This window comes from Rutidosis leptorrhynchoides, chromosome 4 (assembly GCF_046630445.1).
Source record: "Rutidosis leptorrhynchoides isolate AG116_Rl617_1_P2 chromosome 4, CSIRO_AGI_Rlap_v1, whole genome shotgun sequence".
Taxonomy (NCBI): Eukaryota; Viridiplantae; Streptophyta; class Magnoliopsida; order Asterales; family Asteraceae; genus Rutidosis; species Rutidosis leptorrhynchoides.
The window spans coordinates 138,659,778-138,677,161 of record NC_092336.1 but is presented as its reverse complement, the minus strand read 5'-3'; the positions used below and the strand labels follow the sequence as shown (position 1 = coordinate 138,677,161).

The following is a 17,384-nucleotide window of genomic DNA, read 5'->3' as shown; positions in this document are numbered from 1 at the left end:
GGGAGTTGATCAGTAACATCAACGGGAACCTTTCTTTGTGAGGTTGAGAGTTTTATTCTTGTAAGGAGTGTAAAAGAGTGTACGAGAAACTTAGATTTTATACTAAAATCTAAGGGGCTTGAGTTTGGGTTTAACTCATAGTGTATTTTTTCCTTGTACCGGGTTCTTTTATATTATAAGAATAAAGGAGACTCTTGGGGTGGATGTAGGCAGGGTTTGCCGAACCACGTTAAATCGTCGTGTTATCAGTTACTTTATTTTCTTTCTATTATTTCTCGCAAGTTTGTCTCAAACAAATTATATCCTCGCTTCCGCTGGTGTGGGTGTGCTAGGCAAGTTGTCATAACAATTACAATAATATATCACACAATTCCTCGATTATTTTTAGATATTTATATATTAAATCAAGAGTCTGTGTTTTTTTTTTTTTTTTTTTTTTGAATTTCTGTCGGCTCTAAGAGTCAGGCAAAAATCGAGGGAAGTTGTTTGCCGAGAGTCAACAAACAAGCTCCCGTATGAAGAACCGAAGGGACTCCAGAAATAACGGCCAAGTACTTCTCTGGAAAGCGTTCTTTTGGTGAAAGGACACCTAAAAATAAAGGGTTCCTGGTACACTGTACACCCGCATGACATGTAGGATCCACATGTAGGGTCCACTTTGGGTGTTCCAAGAATGCACATAATAAATACAGCAACAAATGAGAGTCCGTAGGAACTTCAGTCCTTTTTTATTCAAACTGTCTCTGATCATGACATACTCGTACTTCTTAAGCATGCCCCTGCTGCACATAATATATTCTTTTTGTTTCCGTTATTTATAGTTGCTTTTGAAGTGTTTATATTGGCTGAATTTGTGAATGATTGGTGAAGGGGAACAAGCGTATTTGAAGGTGATGAATTTGTTTTGGGTGGGTTTTTTGAAGATTTTGATTCAACGTGTTGATACTTAGGTTTTATTTCTGATAGCCCCAAGGCGTACAATTCATTTCTGGAGATTAATTAAATTTTTGCTTAGCCTTTTAAAAAACTAATCTTTTAAGTTAATTTCCGGTTTTTTTTTTTTTTATAGGGAAATTGTTCAAAATACACTTTTTTAAGGCTTCAAATAAAATACAGTTTTTTTAAAAAAATTATATTTTTACACCATTCGGTAGACGGAATTTCTGTCTACCACCTTTATCTGTCGTCTACTACTATTTTTACAAAGTAGTAGACAGTAACAACAAGGTAGTAGACAGTGAGAACAAAACAGTAGACAGCCAATTACAAGGTAGCTGACCGTCTACTGCCTTGTTGTTATTGTCTACTACCTTGTTGTAGGTGTCGACACCAATAATACATATCAGTCGACACCTACAACAAGGTAGTATACAGTAACAACAAGGCAGTAGACGGTCAGCTACCTTGTAATTGGCTGTCTACTGCTTTGTTCTCACTGTCTACTACCTTGTTGTTACTGTCTACTACTTTGTAAAAATAATAGTAGACGACAGATAAAGGTGGTAGACAGAAATCCCGTCTACCGAATGATGTAAAAAGGCAATTTTTTTTTAAAAAAGTGTATTTTGTTTGAATCCTTAAAAAAAGTTTATTTTCATCCATTTCCTTTTTTTTTTTAAATAAAGCAAAAACTTCCCCTCAAACCCACACGGCCCGATGGATATGTTCAACTGTTTTCAAGAATCCCCAAAACCCTCTCATAAACATTGGAAAACCTAATAAAGCGGCAACTTAGCATATCAACATTCCGCCTTTTATTTTTCAGTATAACCAGCTTTTAAAATTGCTATTCTACATTAGGCCTTCTATTTTCTTCTAATCGAACGCGATTTTATGAATCATAATGGATGTGATTGAGGAGATACTTACAAGGTTGGATGTAGAAGATGTTCTCCGATACAAGAGCGTTTGTAAGTCTTGGTGTAATTTAATATCATCTACTTCTTTTGCCAAATCTCATCTAAATCGTAGATACAATAGCAATCGCAAACATGGAGATTTAAGGATTCAATTACATGGGAAATTCAGTACTAACCCTTATAATAATTATGCTTTTAGGATGGTTGGTTCATGTAATGGCCTTGCTGTTTGCATCTCGTTTATTGAAGATGAATTATTAGTAACTAATCCCTCCACTCGAGAGATTAGAAAACTGCCAATACTTCCTTACATGAACAGTATAAAAGCATGCTGGGGTTTTGGTTATGATTCTACTACCGATGATTACAAGGTTGTTGTTGGCTTTAATGAATCCGAGCATCATATGCACTTTCAAGTGTTATCTTTAAAATCAAATCAATGGAAATCGTTGGACACGATTACAATTTACCTTATAATACTCGACTAGGAACTCTTCCTGGTGTTTTATACGATGGGGCGCTTCATTGGTTTCTGTATGATACGAAGAAGAAGATAGTTATTCTTTCGTTTGATTTATCTTTAGAGGAATTTAAAGAAATCCCCCTACCTGATGACACAAAATATGTATGTGATGATTACGACATACTGGAGATGTTTGAAGAATGTTTATGCATATATGGTTCCTATGATTACGACATACGGGTGATGAGAAACTATGGTCGTTGGCAACTGCTCCCACATGATGACGAAGGTTATAAGTATGTTGTAGCCGCTATTACATGCACACTCCATCGCTTTCCAGACAACACTTGGCGTTTTTGTGATTACGATCATGGAAAAGAAGATGTGTTTAAGCAGAGTTGGTTTAATTCTTCTTTTCCTGTATTAGTCAAGTCCCTTGTATCTCCTTATCTCCATGAGTAACATGAGGCCTATTATTGTTATTATGAACGCTTCTTCATTTAAATACATGATGGTAGGGACCATATATTATGCTTATATCGTTAATAAAGTTGTGTCATAAATGGATGTGCTTTTAATTTATTATAGGGTAGCCAAATCTCTACCAGTTGTAAGTAAAAGACGATTATAAATTGTTAAAAGCACATATGTTGATTTTTTATTTATGTTTCCTTTTTACCTTTTTATCCCTATATTGCGTATATTTTTTTTTTTTTTGAAAGGCATATATTGCGTATATATACTGATCTTCTGTTTGCTGGCTATTTTTCTAATGTCAGATTGAGTTAATAATACTTTATATATGATCGCTTTAGCTTTATCTTATGTTATCCCTTCACAAAACACCTGCAGTTACAACAGTGTTCTAGTAGACATCATATATTTGACCCATTGTTATATGAATCTGTTGAATGAATTATTTTTTATCTTCAACAGGTCAAACAATGTAAATACACTAAGAAACAAAGAATGAACAAGTCAAGTGTTGCATAATATGTGCACGTAACATATAATCAACTAAACTTCCAGCCCACCTAGCCTACCCAATGCTTTTTGATCATCATAATTTGATTGTTTTTCTCGTTTAAAAATACATAATGAAAGTGGTCATGCCAACCCATTAACTTATAAACATGTCAACTTGGGTTGGAATGGAAGTACTTACAAGTTACCCACTTGACTAAATGTAGGACGAAGAGTTGCTGATGATAAATTGCAATATAAACATGTCAATTTCGGTCGACTGTCGGTCAACACTGGTCAACAGTCAAGTCGGTCAAAGTCGGTTTTATTCGGTCATAGTTGGTATTATTCAGTCAAAATCAGTCAAAATTGATCAAAGTCAAGTTTGTCAACGAGCAACCAGTCTTTGACTACTCTCCGTCTTGGATGACTAGCCCCTAGAAGATCCCGATCGACTGCTCTCCGACTGGAAATTTATATTATTTTTAATTTGTGTTTAAAAATAGGAAGTGAAAAGATTTAAAGGAAGTGTCACATGAAAAAAAATTGAGATGTGCGTGGGAGGTAGTCAAATGTAGGGAGGATGTAAAATGTGATTGGATACAATGGCATCACATGAAAAATTAGGGGTAAAAGTGGTGTAGTTTTTTCTTCATTATTAAATAAATCAGATATTTAGTTTGGTTGTGGTTAAATTTGACATCAGATGCATAATGTCAGTTTACAAATGTCAGTGTAAATAGTTTCAAAAAATTTATATTTATTGCGGTAAATATTAATGTTCTGAAAACCTTTTAAAAATTATTTATCAGTGTCACAGTGTTGATATGAGACTTCTTCCTTCAACTCACCCTTCCCCTATATATATATATATATATATATATATATATATATAGATAGGGGCAGGATCAATGGGTAAGTAACCAATCGGGAGGAAGCGGGGGGAAGCAAAATTTTTTTTTTTTTTTCGTTTTTTTTAAATTTTTTTTTCCGGCATCAAGATCGCACGAAAATATGAACATTTAGAAGAGACACTTCGTGATGAATGTTATTATTTAGGCGGGAAAACGATCGACAAAAATAACATTCAAGATAATATTGTTCGTGAAGAATATGAACGTTTTTTTTCCATGTTTTGTGAAGTAAAATTTAGCCCGATTTAGAGTTTAGGGTTTAGGGTTTGGTGTTTTGGGTTTAGGGTTTAGGGTTTGGTGTTTTGGGTTTAGGGTTTAGGGTTTAGGGTTTGGTGATGGATTGGATAATTCATCTGGATACAGACGAGTTAATGCATCCAGTGGGCACTCGGGGATACTCTCTTACACAACTTTTATCGGACGTTCCTGAAAACGTTGATATGGTTGTGTTTCCAAGCTACGTAAGCTTTCATACACCTTTTTTGTTACTCAAGTCTTATACATCATTATTTTTATCCGATATTCATTTCATTGTTTCAGGAGAGCTGTGTTGAACGAGACGACATAAATGAACCTTTCACCGAGGTACTATTTTACACAAATCAAAACTATATGGACACCTACAAATTCACTTAATCATTTATTATTTTTTGCAGGTCTCAATGTTTAAAAAAAATTATGAACATCTTGTAAGGATATTAGGACCCAAAACAACGCAAGTGATTCAACACGATCACTCACCTATAGTAATTCTACAAGATTACTAACCCACTTAATGAACGAAAGATTATAAATGCAAGAAATGTAAATCGACACAAGAGATAACGTGATTATATGCAATCGTTGTGATTGCTTTAGTCCACGGACCAACTAGAGAATGTATTTACTGAATATTTGTGGTGTGTTTACAATAAGTTACAAGAGGGTCTATTTATAGAATGATTTAAGGAGTAAGCTAAAAACAATTCCTTGAAACTTCATGTGAGTTTCCTGACAGCTTCATGGAGACTACATGTGAGTTTCCTGATAGCTTCGTGGAAGCTACATGTGAATTTCCTCACAACTTCGTGGAAGCTACATGTGAGTTTCCTAACAACTTCGTAGAAGCTACATGTGAGTTTCCTAACAACTTCGTGGAAGCTTCGTGTGAGTTTTCTGGAATCTTCTCTCTAATTGTTTAAAGTTCTCCATATCTCCAACAATCTTCCACTTGGAGACTTTGAACAAACCCAACCTTCGTCAACCCAAAATATCAACAATCTAACCAAGAACGTTAAACCACCATTATACCGCCAAACTCCATTTGGGACACGCACACTCAACACATACTTCGGATGAGCAGACTTTCGATACAAGGTCTTCAACACTACTTGTTAGAATATTAACTCTCTAATTCTCTAGTTGGGGTCTTCTCTCATCAATTCATTAGAAGACCAATTGAGGTAATGCAAAACCTCAATTTCTCTGTCGTAACAACCTTAGTAAACATATCAGCAGGATTCTTCGTACCAAGGATTTTCTCCAATAATAAAGTACCATCATTTATATGTTGTCGAATAAAATGATACCTTATCTTGATGTGTTTCGTACGACTATGAAACACCGGATTCTTCCCAAGATGAACCGCACTTTGATTATCACAATTCAAGACGCAATAGTCTTGTCTTTTACCCAAATTACCTAAGAAGTTTTTCAACCAAACAAGCTCTTTAGAAGCTTCTGCAATAGCCATATATTCGGCTTCGGTGGTTGATAAAGCAACACTCTTTTGTAGTCGAGACATCCAACTAACCGCCGTCTTCCCTATTGTGAAAACATAACCCGTAGTGCTTTTCCCCGAATCATCACATCCACCCAAATCAGCATCCACATAACCCCTAAGTATGAGATTCTTTTTGGAGAAACACAATCCCATATTAGAAGTACCTTTCAAATAACGAAGCAACCATTTGACCGCTTCCCAATGTTCTTTCCCCGGATTAGACATATAACGACTTACAACTCCCACTGCTTGAGCAATATCGGGTCTTGTACAAACCATGGCATACATAATACTACCCACAGCCGATGCATATGGAACCTTTTCCATATCCGTTTTGTCTTTTACCGTCTTTGGTGATTGACTTTTCGATAACTTAATCGTGCTACACAAAGGCATAGAACGAGCCTTTGAATTCTCCATATTGAACCTCTCTACTACTTTCTCAATATATTTGGATTGAGACAAGTATAGAGTACCTTTCACACGATCACGCACAATACTCATGCCAAGTATTTGCCTAGCAGCACCAAGATCTTTCATCTCGAATTCACGGGAAAGTAATCCCTTCAACTTGTTAATTTCGGGCATGTTTGAACCTGCAAGTAACATGTCGTCAACATACAACAATAAGATTATATAAGAAGACTTGAGTTTCTTCAAGTAGCAACAGTGATCCGCTTCACATCTTAAGAAACCAATCTTCTTCATAAAATCATCAAACTTCAAGTACCATTGCCGAGGTGCTTGCTTCAATCCATACAGACTTTTCTTTAGCTTACAAACCCACTTCTCTTTACCCTTTACCTCAAAGCCCTCGGGTTGCCTCATGTAGATCTCTTCAACAAGATCACCATGCAAGAATGCGGTCTTCACATCTAGTTGCTCTAGATGTAAGTCTTCGGATGCAATAATAGAAAGTACCAAACGGATAGTAGTCATTTTAACTACTGGTGAAAATATCTCTTTGTAGTCAACCCCTTCATTTTGTTGAAAGCATTTGACTACCAAACGAGCCTTGTACCTTTTCTTGCCATCCAACTCATTCTTGATTCGATACACCCATTTACTTTGCAACGCCCTTTTATCATGAGGTAATTTCACTAGTGACCAAGTTTTATTCTTCTCAAGTGATCCCATCTCTTCTTTCATGGCAAGCTCCCATTGTATGGATTCTTTTGTCTTCCTTGCCTCAAAGTAACTTTCGGGTTCACCATTCTCGGTATAGAGCAAGTAGTTTGCTGATGGAAAATACCTAGGATTAGGTTTGGGCACTCTAGTCGAGCGTCTTAGTGTAGGAGTAACCGGAATGGTTGGACCGGTTTCATTTGTGTCCTCCTCATCACTAGAACTCGCACTATGTTTGGAATCATCACCGCTTTTCGAATCATTTCCATCATTAGCATTTTCTGACGCCTCACCGTTAATTGGCAATTCATTGTTACCCGTACTCCTACTAGAACCTGCAAGATCATCAATAGAAACATCGTCAAAAGTAACATGACCCGATTTAGGACTCCCCGTTTCCGGTTTGCCATAAACCGAATCTTCATCAAAGGTAACATCACGAGAACGAATCACTTTTCTAGCCTCGTTATCCCAACAATGATAACCCATTTCATCCGACCCGTAACCTATGAAAGTACACTTCTTTGACTTAGCTTCAAGCTTGTCTCTATCCGTATCTTTGGTCTTCACATATGCATTATACCAAAAGATCCTAAGGTGACCATAACTCACCTTCTTACCTTGCCATTCTTCCTCGAGAATTCGGAAACCCAACGGTGTTGAGGGTCCCCTATTTATCAAATAAGCCGTCATGTTAACCGCATCCGCCCAAAACATTTTAGGCAAACTGGCATGTAGTCTCATACTCTTAGCCCTTTCATTTAACGTACGATTCATACGTTCGGCGACCCCATTGTGTTGCGGTGTCTCCAGTACCGTTTTCAACATTCTAATACCGAGCTTTGCACAATGGTCTTTAAACTCAAGACTACCATATTCCCCTCCATTACCCGACTTCAAGCACTTGACCTTTAAGTTAGTCTCATTTTCTACCATAGCTTTCCACTTCACAAATGTATTAAATACATCAGATTTAGCTTCAAGAAAATAAACCCATACCTTTCGAGTGGAGTCGTCAATGAAGGTGACATAATAGTGAGAACCTCCATGTGATTCTACATTCGTTGGACCAAATACATCCGTATGAACAAGCTCCAATTTCTCCAACTTAGGAGCATTTCCCGATTTCCCAAAAGTCACCTTCTTTTGCTTCCCATATACACATGGTTCGCAAAACCCAAGTTCTACCTTTTTCAAATCCGAAATTCTCCCACTCGAAACAAGCATCTTCATACCCTTCTCACTCATATGCCCGAGTCTTCGGTGCCATAGAGTTGATTCAGACTCAACATTAACCGTAGAAACCACCGTGTCTTCATCAAACACTTCAACCATATAAAGAGTTCCCCTTTTATGTCCACGAGCCACTACACAACTACCCTTAACCACCTTCCATTGGCGGTTTTCAAAAGTAACCGCGTTACCTTCATCATCTAATTGACCAACCGAAATAAGTTTCATTTTTAATTTAGGAATGTACCTTACGTTTTTCAAGGTCCAATTAGAGCCAAGAGTAGTCTTCAATAAAACATCTCTAATGCCCTCTATATTGAGTTGTTTGTCGTCCGCCAATCTCACCTTGCCTTGATATGAACGAAAATTCTTCATCATGCTTTTGACATGAGTAGCATGAAACGAAGCTCCCGAATCCAAAATCCAAGACTCCATAGAATTTTCAACACTACATAAAAGTGCATCATCACTTTCTTCCTCGGTCAAGTTCACACCTTTCGCCGGACCATTTTTACAATTCCTTTGAAAGTGTCCTTTTTGATTGCAACCCCAACAAACAGCTTCACTTCTATCTTTCGATGGATACCTCTTCTTAGACTTCTTTCTACCCTTCTTCTCACCGCGATCAAATTTCCTACCACGGTTGTCGGTACTTAACAAAGAACCGGATGTCGATTCCCCCGAGTTTCTCCTACGAGTATCTTCACCAAGAATCAAATCCCTTATTCCTTCAAATGCTAGCTTAGTAGTTCTCGTAGAGCTACTAACTGCGGTAACCGTACCCGACCAACTTTCCGGTAATGATGAAAGCAAGATTAGTGCCTTTAACTCATCATCAAACACAATATCTACCGATGCTAACCTCGATATGATGTTGTTGAACTCGTTGATATGATCCGTTGCACTTGTACCTTCCTTCATCTTCGTATTGAACAATTGTCGCATGAGAAAAACCTTATTAGAAGCGGTAGGTTTCTCATACATATTAGAGAGTACTTTCAAGCAAGCAAACGTTGTCTTCTCATTCACAACGTTGTATGCAACGTTCTTAGCAAGTGAAAGACGAATCGCACCCAAAGCTTGACGATCCAAAAGCGTCCAATCGGCATCGCTCATGCTTTCGGGCTTGGTCTCTAACAGAGGTTGATGTAGCTTCTTTTGATACAAGTAATCTTCAATTTGCATCTTCCAAAAGCCAAAGTCTCTCCCATCGAATCGGTCGATTCTAAACTTTCCGTCTTCCGCCATCGTACCCTTAATGAAACCTTCTGCTCTGATACCAGTTGTAAGGATATTAGGACCCAAAACAACGCAAGTGATTCAACACGATCACTCACCGATAGTAATTCTACAAGATTACTAACCCACTTAATGAACGAAAGATTATAAATGCAAGAAATGCAAATCGACACAAGAGATAACGTGGTTATATGCAATCATTGTGATTGCTTTAGTCCACGGACCAACTAGAGAATGTATTTACTGAATATTTGTGGTGTGTTTACAATGAGTTACAAGAGGGTCTATTTATAGAATGATTTAAGGAGTAAGCTAAAAACAATTCCTTGAAACTTCATGTGAGTTTCCTGACAGTTTCATGGAGACTACATGTGAGTTTCCTGATAGCTCGTGGAAGCTACATGTGAATTTCCTCACAACTTCGTGGAAGCTACATGTGAGTTTCCTAACAACTTCGTAGAAGCTACATGTGAGTTTCCTAACAACTTCGTGGAAGTTTCGTGTGAGTTTCCTGGAATCTTCCCTCTAGTTGTTTAAAGTTCTCCATATCTCCAACACATCTTACGAAGGAAACGTACTCTCAGAATTACAAAGAATCGGTTCGTGATAATCCGGGCTACTTTTTGACATATTCAAATGGGAAGTCGGCTGCCCGTATCCAACCACATTTACGTCCTAATGGTGCACATAGGTGGTATAACTATATGAAGCAACCAAAGTATGATCATTTCCTTATCAATGATAATTCCTTCTTGTGGGGTATATTAGTAATCTCACCACCAGATGTTCATTGTATAGCGAAATAACATTTGAGGAGGCTGCGATTCTTCATTACACCTATGCCAAGTTTTCGGATTTGACATCAAGGCGTGATCGATGTGGCTGCAAGCCTACAATAGAAGGTGTTACAAAATGCTTCTTTTTGGATTTTGATAGAGCTGTGGGTACTAACACCTCTTCTTTTTTATGGCAAAAAAACTTCATGTTTATAACCACGGAAATAAGAATGTTTACAAGTTATCACAATATAAAATAATTTCATCTCATTACTATTTATCATTATAACGGGTTTCGTTTTCTGCAGGCTTTTATAATTGCATCAAGTGCTACAGAGGATGAAATGCTAAACTGGTAAAATCATCATTGAAACTACTTTTATTAATTGAACTTGTCAAGATGAGATACCATCTGGCTGATAAATTATGCATGTACTTGGGAAATTGTTCATAATTTGGAAGAATAAGAATTTTTATCAACTATATGAAAACTCGAGTACTTGGAATTCTAATGTTAGATTAATCTTTATTCTTTGACTTAATAATGAATTTAAAGCAAATGACAGTTCTCTATCAAGCATGAATTAGAAGTCCAAAGAACATTTGTTAGCCATGTTAAAGCTTACTAATATTAGAAATAGACAAAAGTGATGTTGAAAATGTACAAAGCTTTATAATAATAATTATAAATTATTTGAAATATATCGATTCACAAGCCATAAAGTAGTACATACACTAGTGTATCCCTTAGTCCCACGAGTATCATAATACTCGTACAATACTAGTGGTTGACTAATAATCGTATAATCTTCAGGTACCGCAAACATGTTGTGTGGATGGACAAAGATCTAAATAAGAAGCTTCTAAAAGAAGGAATCTTAACCCGCATATATGCTCCTATGGTAATTACAATTCCCATCCTCCACATTACAGGTGGTATTGGGGCGGGTTTGGTTACGGGTCATGATGGGTCCTCTTTATATACAAATCATATATGTCAGACAGACACATCAAACATTTTCCTCATCTTTTTCATATTTTTTTATTAACTATATTAGAAACAAGGTCTAACTGATTGAAAATGCATTGAACTTTCACCCATTTCTTATTGTATGCATTTAACTTTCAAAACGAGATGGGAGTACAATTAAGACAAATGAGTTTTAATGAAGACGGATGCATACAATACTTTTTCTAAATGTTCATTTTCATCATACTGTTACCTACTCAAACAGGTGATTATGCAAGAATTAAAGGAGTATGGTGTTTACAGTTCTCTGATTGAGTCTGTCCAGGAAAGTCTATCTAAGGACACGTTTATGTCATCAAATGAAATAATTAATAATTCATCGAGGAGAATTGGTACAGAAGAATCAGGTATATCTGTTAGGAATGATTTACAAGCGGATAATATTGATTTAGTTGCAATACCACCACTCCCTGCTCCAGTAATTGATTATATAAACAGTTAGATATGATTTCCATACAAGTTATGGATGAAATTAGCACCTGAAATTGTCCAGTTGACAGTTGTGTACAAGTTATAAATATAAGTTGTCTAAGATAAAAATACCAGTATCTCGTGAATCAGTTGGTAAAAGATGTTACTCTGTCCTAATTGTTTTGCATTAAGGTTTTATTTGAGTGCTACTTTCTTTATAGACCAAAAAGTTTGCCTAGCTCATTCTATATTTTGCTTTTATATGTAGCAGTATATGTAGTTTTAACTTTTAACCTTGCGCTCTTCTGTAATTTTTATCCCTTCGTGTCTAAATAGTGTAAATACTAAGAAATTACCAGAATACCCTTTTTTCTTTGAACCCGAAGCCTATTCCTAAGATTTTTCTCTTCACTCTTACAAAAGTACAAATCACAGCCAAATTAAAATCAAACTAATCAAAAGAAAACAACAGCTTACCCCAATTCTGATTTTAGACATTAAACTTTCAGAATTTTAACTTATGTAGGGCTTTTTGATAGATGAAAGGGGAAGGAGCCAAGGAGAAAGATGAAGGGTATATTGTGTTGGAAATTTAGTGTAATTGAGGGATTTAATCTACACTTGTAAATGGGTTAGGAGGTACGGAGTGTGCACCCATTAAGTGATAGATTACCCGGACCCGAAAGTGGTTTTCCATTATCACAAATTTGAGTGATTACGGAAGTATTATTCCTGCACTAGGTGAAACAGCTCCATCGTGGAAATAAAACAAACAACTTTATGAAAAGGATTTAATCGATTTCCTTGATATGGTTGTTGGAAATAAAACAAACAACTTTATAAAAAGGATTTGTTTTAGATTTGAAAAAGAAATTAGTTAGTGAAACATCTCCATCGTGGAATAATACTTATTTTTGGGTGCCTATAAATAAGGACTATCATTCATGAGAAAAAATAGATACAAAAACACCTTAATACTCTTATACAAAAGAGTTCTTGTTTACTGCCAATAACAAGAACTAATCTCTGTCTTATCCCAAAGTGATATTCGTGTAACCCAGGCAATAAGTGTCGAATAATTACTTTCGGAAAGTGATACCACGATTCAGTGATTTATTCGGCTATCGATTATTTTACCCTACACGAAATTTCAATAAAACCTCCAACATATTGGTCATTTGATATGATTTAACAGAATTTGGATGGAAGATAAATTGTAGAAAATGATGATGACAGGGTTATTATTGCAAAAAAGAATCTAAAAGGATAAATTAGGTTAAAACACCAAACCACATAAGAAAAATTCACAAATTAATTTCTCATTTCTTTGTAAATGGCGGTTGCGGCGACCGATACGGCGGCTTGATGACTATCCCGCCCCGACTCGAAGAAAAACGTTTTATAAGTCGGACAACAATTAAAAGTCAGGTCACACTCGGTCAACGCTGATCAAAAGGTCGACTTTTTGTTTGATCTTGTTCTGTTAGTGAAACCCTTTTTTGTGTTATAAGTTACTCGTAAGTCCTAACCACCATGATTGAAACATACCGTGTTATATGTTTTCCCCTTCTTTTACAAATGGATATATGGGTAAACGGGTAATCGAATATGATTTTCTCTGTTCAACCTAGAAGGTATTGTACATCTTTAACAGGCTATCTGGTGACCATTTTCGATCATCTTTGCCTCCATGAAAGATGAATCAAGTATGTCAAGTTCTATGAGCATCCTCCGAAGTATCATCTAGCACACCCGCATTCTATTTTTTTTTTCCTCCTAGGTTGATGAATGTAGGCACAATAAATAATCAACATCACCCGACCTACGTAATTTTTAAAAAAATAAAAATATAAAAACACCCCAAGATATAATGATAAATTGATAATGATGTAAAAACCTACATTTGAAATTAACAAAAAGTTACAGATTGATTCATACAATTTGTCATTGTCATTTTAAAAGATTATTGTTCATGAGTTAGTATTTGCCATATGGTTATGTGTATTTCCTTCATACCAAATCTTCTCTTCTGCTAACTTTTCCCACTCATCTAGTGTTGTAATGGGGCAAATACTACTTGGTTTCGAGGTTAGCAGTTTCACGCACTTCTAGAATCTAATTTGTTTTGGCTTAGAATGTAATATGGGCTATTGTTTTGTATATTCAATCTGTATTTAAGGAAACAACCATAATTTGGAGTCATTTGAGTATGGTTTTTAATTAATCTAATTGTATATGTATATGAAGATAATAGATGGAAGTCATATTAACTTGTCACATAATGAATATGTATAGCAGCCCACAAAATTTCAATCTGCTATTTTTTTCATAATAGTTATTACAATTGTTAATCACCCTTCTCTAGACCAACACATCAATTACGTCTGGTTGCATTAATACTACCTCTAACATAATTAGTCACTAGAATTGTTAATAACAATAACATGTACCGGCATCTAAAGAGAATCAAACTTTATGATCTCCCTTTAAGTCAATTTCATTCAAGCATATACGAAAACATCACTCACTGTTATCTTCATCGAGAATTGAACGAATACCAAAGGCCGATGAACCTAGATGCATTCCTCTAACAATGCCACCATAATCCGACTTAATCTTGTGGCATAAAAACAGTACAGAGTCCCAAAGTGCTGTTCTCCCCTGCAATTAACACAAGACTAACTGAATTATTAAACGAGCAAAACATGTACACAGCTGAAACCGTTGAAAGTATTTGTTCGACAAATTCAACTAAAAGATGTCTACCAAACAACCTCTATTCAAAAAATAAACGGACTCTCGATTTAGTACAGAAATATCTGAATATTATTCAAGAACCATGAGAAATATTATTATGATGAAAAATACTCCCTCCATATTGTCCCCGTACAAAGAACAACACGAGTTTAGGAATCATCACTGTACTACTTTTTGTTTATTTGGCAGTTTTACCCATTACTTTTTTACCCATTTTTTTTTCTAGATGATAAAAGAGTATAATGGAACTTTGGGTCTTTATTCCTATATATTTACGGAAGTCAACAAAATATGGTACATCCCAGACACAATTAAATTGGGACAGAGGTAATAGTAAAAAAAACATGTACGGTCGTATTTCTATTTAGGGGGTGTTTGGGATTGCGTTTTGAAAATCAAATAATCAGCGATAAGAAAACGCATTAAGTTAGTAAAGTGTTTGGATTTGTTTATGCTGTTTGAAATTGCGATAATTAAATAATTGATTTTTAAGTGTTTGGTAAAGTAAAATATTTATATGATTCAGTGTGTAAAATGACAAAATTAGACATTGTGAATTTTTATTGAAAGATCATTAGGATTCAGAAAAATTCGCTAAACTTATTTCAATAACTACATCTAATGATAGAAAATAAAACAATAAAAAGAATATATTGATATGACAATAATATAATTAATGAATAAAAATACTAAAAAGAAATTAAGAAGTAGAAAAAGAAAAGAGAGAATGGCATACATACCTATAACGCATAGACATGGTGGAAATGCAATCATAATTTACTCTTCATGAAAGGTATTTTGTATTTATTTACTGAGATTAAGGGCTTATGAGTAAATTTGGCCATAAAGTCATTAAATTGAAAATCACGATTGCCCTGCAGTAAGCAACTCCTTGCTTCTTAATTCCTGCGTTTTGACACATACAAATCGTGAATAAGTGTTTTTTATTTTTAGTTTTCCGAACACTTTTAATCGATTTTTTGTGTTTTCAAAACGTGATAATTAAATAATCACCCTCAAATCACAAAGCCAAACACCCTCTTAACCTATCATAATACGTTCATTCTTCGCATACTATCCTTTTGTAATTACTTTTGACAAAAAGTTAAAGTTAGTTTTCAATGAAACACCAATTTATTACGGTTCTAAAAAAAATTGAATATCACATACCTCAAAAGCAAACTGGGGCCTTTTATCCCAATACAAGGCAAAGATCGTGGGAATTTGTTTGACGACAGTCAACAAACAAGCTCCCGGATGAAGCACCGAAGGGACTCCATAAAAAACGGCCAAGTACTTCTCCGGAAAGCGTTCTTTTGGTGGAAGGACATCTAAAAATAAAGGGTTCTTGCTAGATTGTACACCCGCATGACATGTAGTGTTGTGATTTCGCGCACTTTTAAGACCCGAGAAATTAATAGAACAATTAAGCAATAAATAAATACACAAGATTTTACGTGGTTCGGCGTGAGGCCTAGTCCACGGGCGGAAGCAGAGATGGATTTTACTAGCAAATATGGCAACCCGAGGTTACAATGTATCACCCTAATCTAGGCTCCGAAAATACTAACAAAGTATTTGGACCGCTCACTAGATTATTACACTTCCCTCGTCACTCACTCGTATAGAATTTTGATTAACAATTCTATACCACTCTTTTCTCTATACTTTCTCTACAATACTCTTCACAAGAGTTATTATAGAACTCTTTCAAGTATGTGTTATATTTTGGATGGGATGATTCAAATGAAGCTCCAAGCATTGCCTTTTATAATTGAGGTTAATCCATGTGAATGCAAGTGTAGCCTACCTTCATTTGTTTAAAAAACCATGTTTTAAACAAAGCCATCAAACCAATGGTGTATGGCTCCTTTCTTTGACTTCAACTCTTGCAAGATAATTCAACTATGTGAATGGTATGTGACCAAACTTTTGAATTCAAATTGGAATTGAGTCACATGTATTACCGTCCAACAAATCTCCACCTTGACGAACATTCCATTCCTTTGCTATCTGTTCTTAATCTCCACTATCCGCCACAGCCCTTTCGGGCTCATCACTTTCTTCGAACGCCAACCAAGTTCAAACAATGTTCGAACTTGTTTGTAGTAACTGGCTTAGTCAACATATATGCTGGATTATCTGATGTACTGATCTTTCTCACAATTATAACCCCTTTAGATATTACTTCACGAATAAAGTGATACCGTACATCAATGTGTTTGGTTCTCTCATGATACACTTGGTTTTTAGTCAAATGTATGGCACTCTGGCTATCACAATGCACCACAGTTTCGTTCTGTTGCAAACCCAGATCACCAACCAATCCCCTCAACCACTTTGCTTCATTCACACCCTCAGTCAGAGCCATGTATTCCGCTTCAGTTGTCGACAAAGCAACAGTCGATTGTAATGTTGCTTTCCAACTAATAGCACATCTTCCGAGAGTAAAAACATACCCAATCTGAGACCTTCTCCGATCCAAATCACCAGCATAGTCTGAATCAACGTATCCGGTAACATTAGTATTACCACCATTATCAAATACTAAGCCAATATATGTTGTCCCTCTGAGGTACCGAAGAATCCATTGCACTGCTTTCCAAGGAGCTTTCCCTGGACAATCCATATATCTACTCACCACGCTTACTGCATGCGCAATATCCGGTCTAGTACATACCATAGCATACATGTTGCTACCCACAGCACTAGCATATGGAACATGTGACATATGCTCCACCTCCTCCTCAGTTTCAGGTGACAATGCCGATGAAAGTTTGAATTGTGCAGCAAGTGGAGTACTAACCGGTTTAGATTTATCCATCCCAAAACGCTGAAGAACCTTCTCAATA

The 17,384-nt window shown here is 36.0% G+C and overlaps 2 protein-coding genes across 2 annotated transcripts; both read left to right on the top strand.

The window, feature by feature from the left end:
- The first annotated feature begins 2,298 nt into the window (after window positions 1-2,298).
- On the top strand, window positions 2,299-2,784 carry LOC139841053 (F-box/kelch-repeat protein At3g06240-like). Its single transcript, XM_071831286.1, has one exon. The coding sequence runs from the start codon at window positions 2,299-2,301 to the stop codon at window positions 2,782-2,784; it is 486 nt and encodes a 161-aa protein (XP_071687387.1).
- A 1,750-nt stretch (window positions 2,785-4,534) lies between these two features.
- LOC139840208 (glycosyltransferase-like KOBITO 1) lies at window positions 4,535-11,806 on the top strand. Its single transcript, XM_071830434.1, has 8 exons — window positions 4,535-4,660; window positions 4,740-4,784; window positions 4,856-4,883; window positions 10,117-10,276; window positions 10,357-10,498; window positions 10,643-10,689; window positions 11,149-11,236; window positions 11,570-11,806. Exons 1-8 carry the CDS (start codon window positions 4,535-4,537, stop codon window positions 11,804-11,806), a joined length of 873 nt encoding a protein of 290 aa, XP_071686535.1.
- Window positions 11,807-17,384: the final 5,578 nt, after the last annotated feature.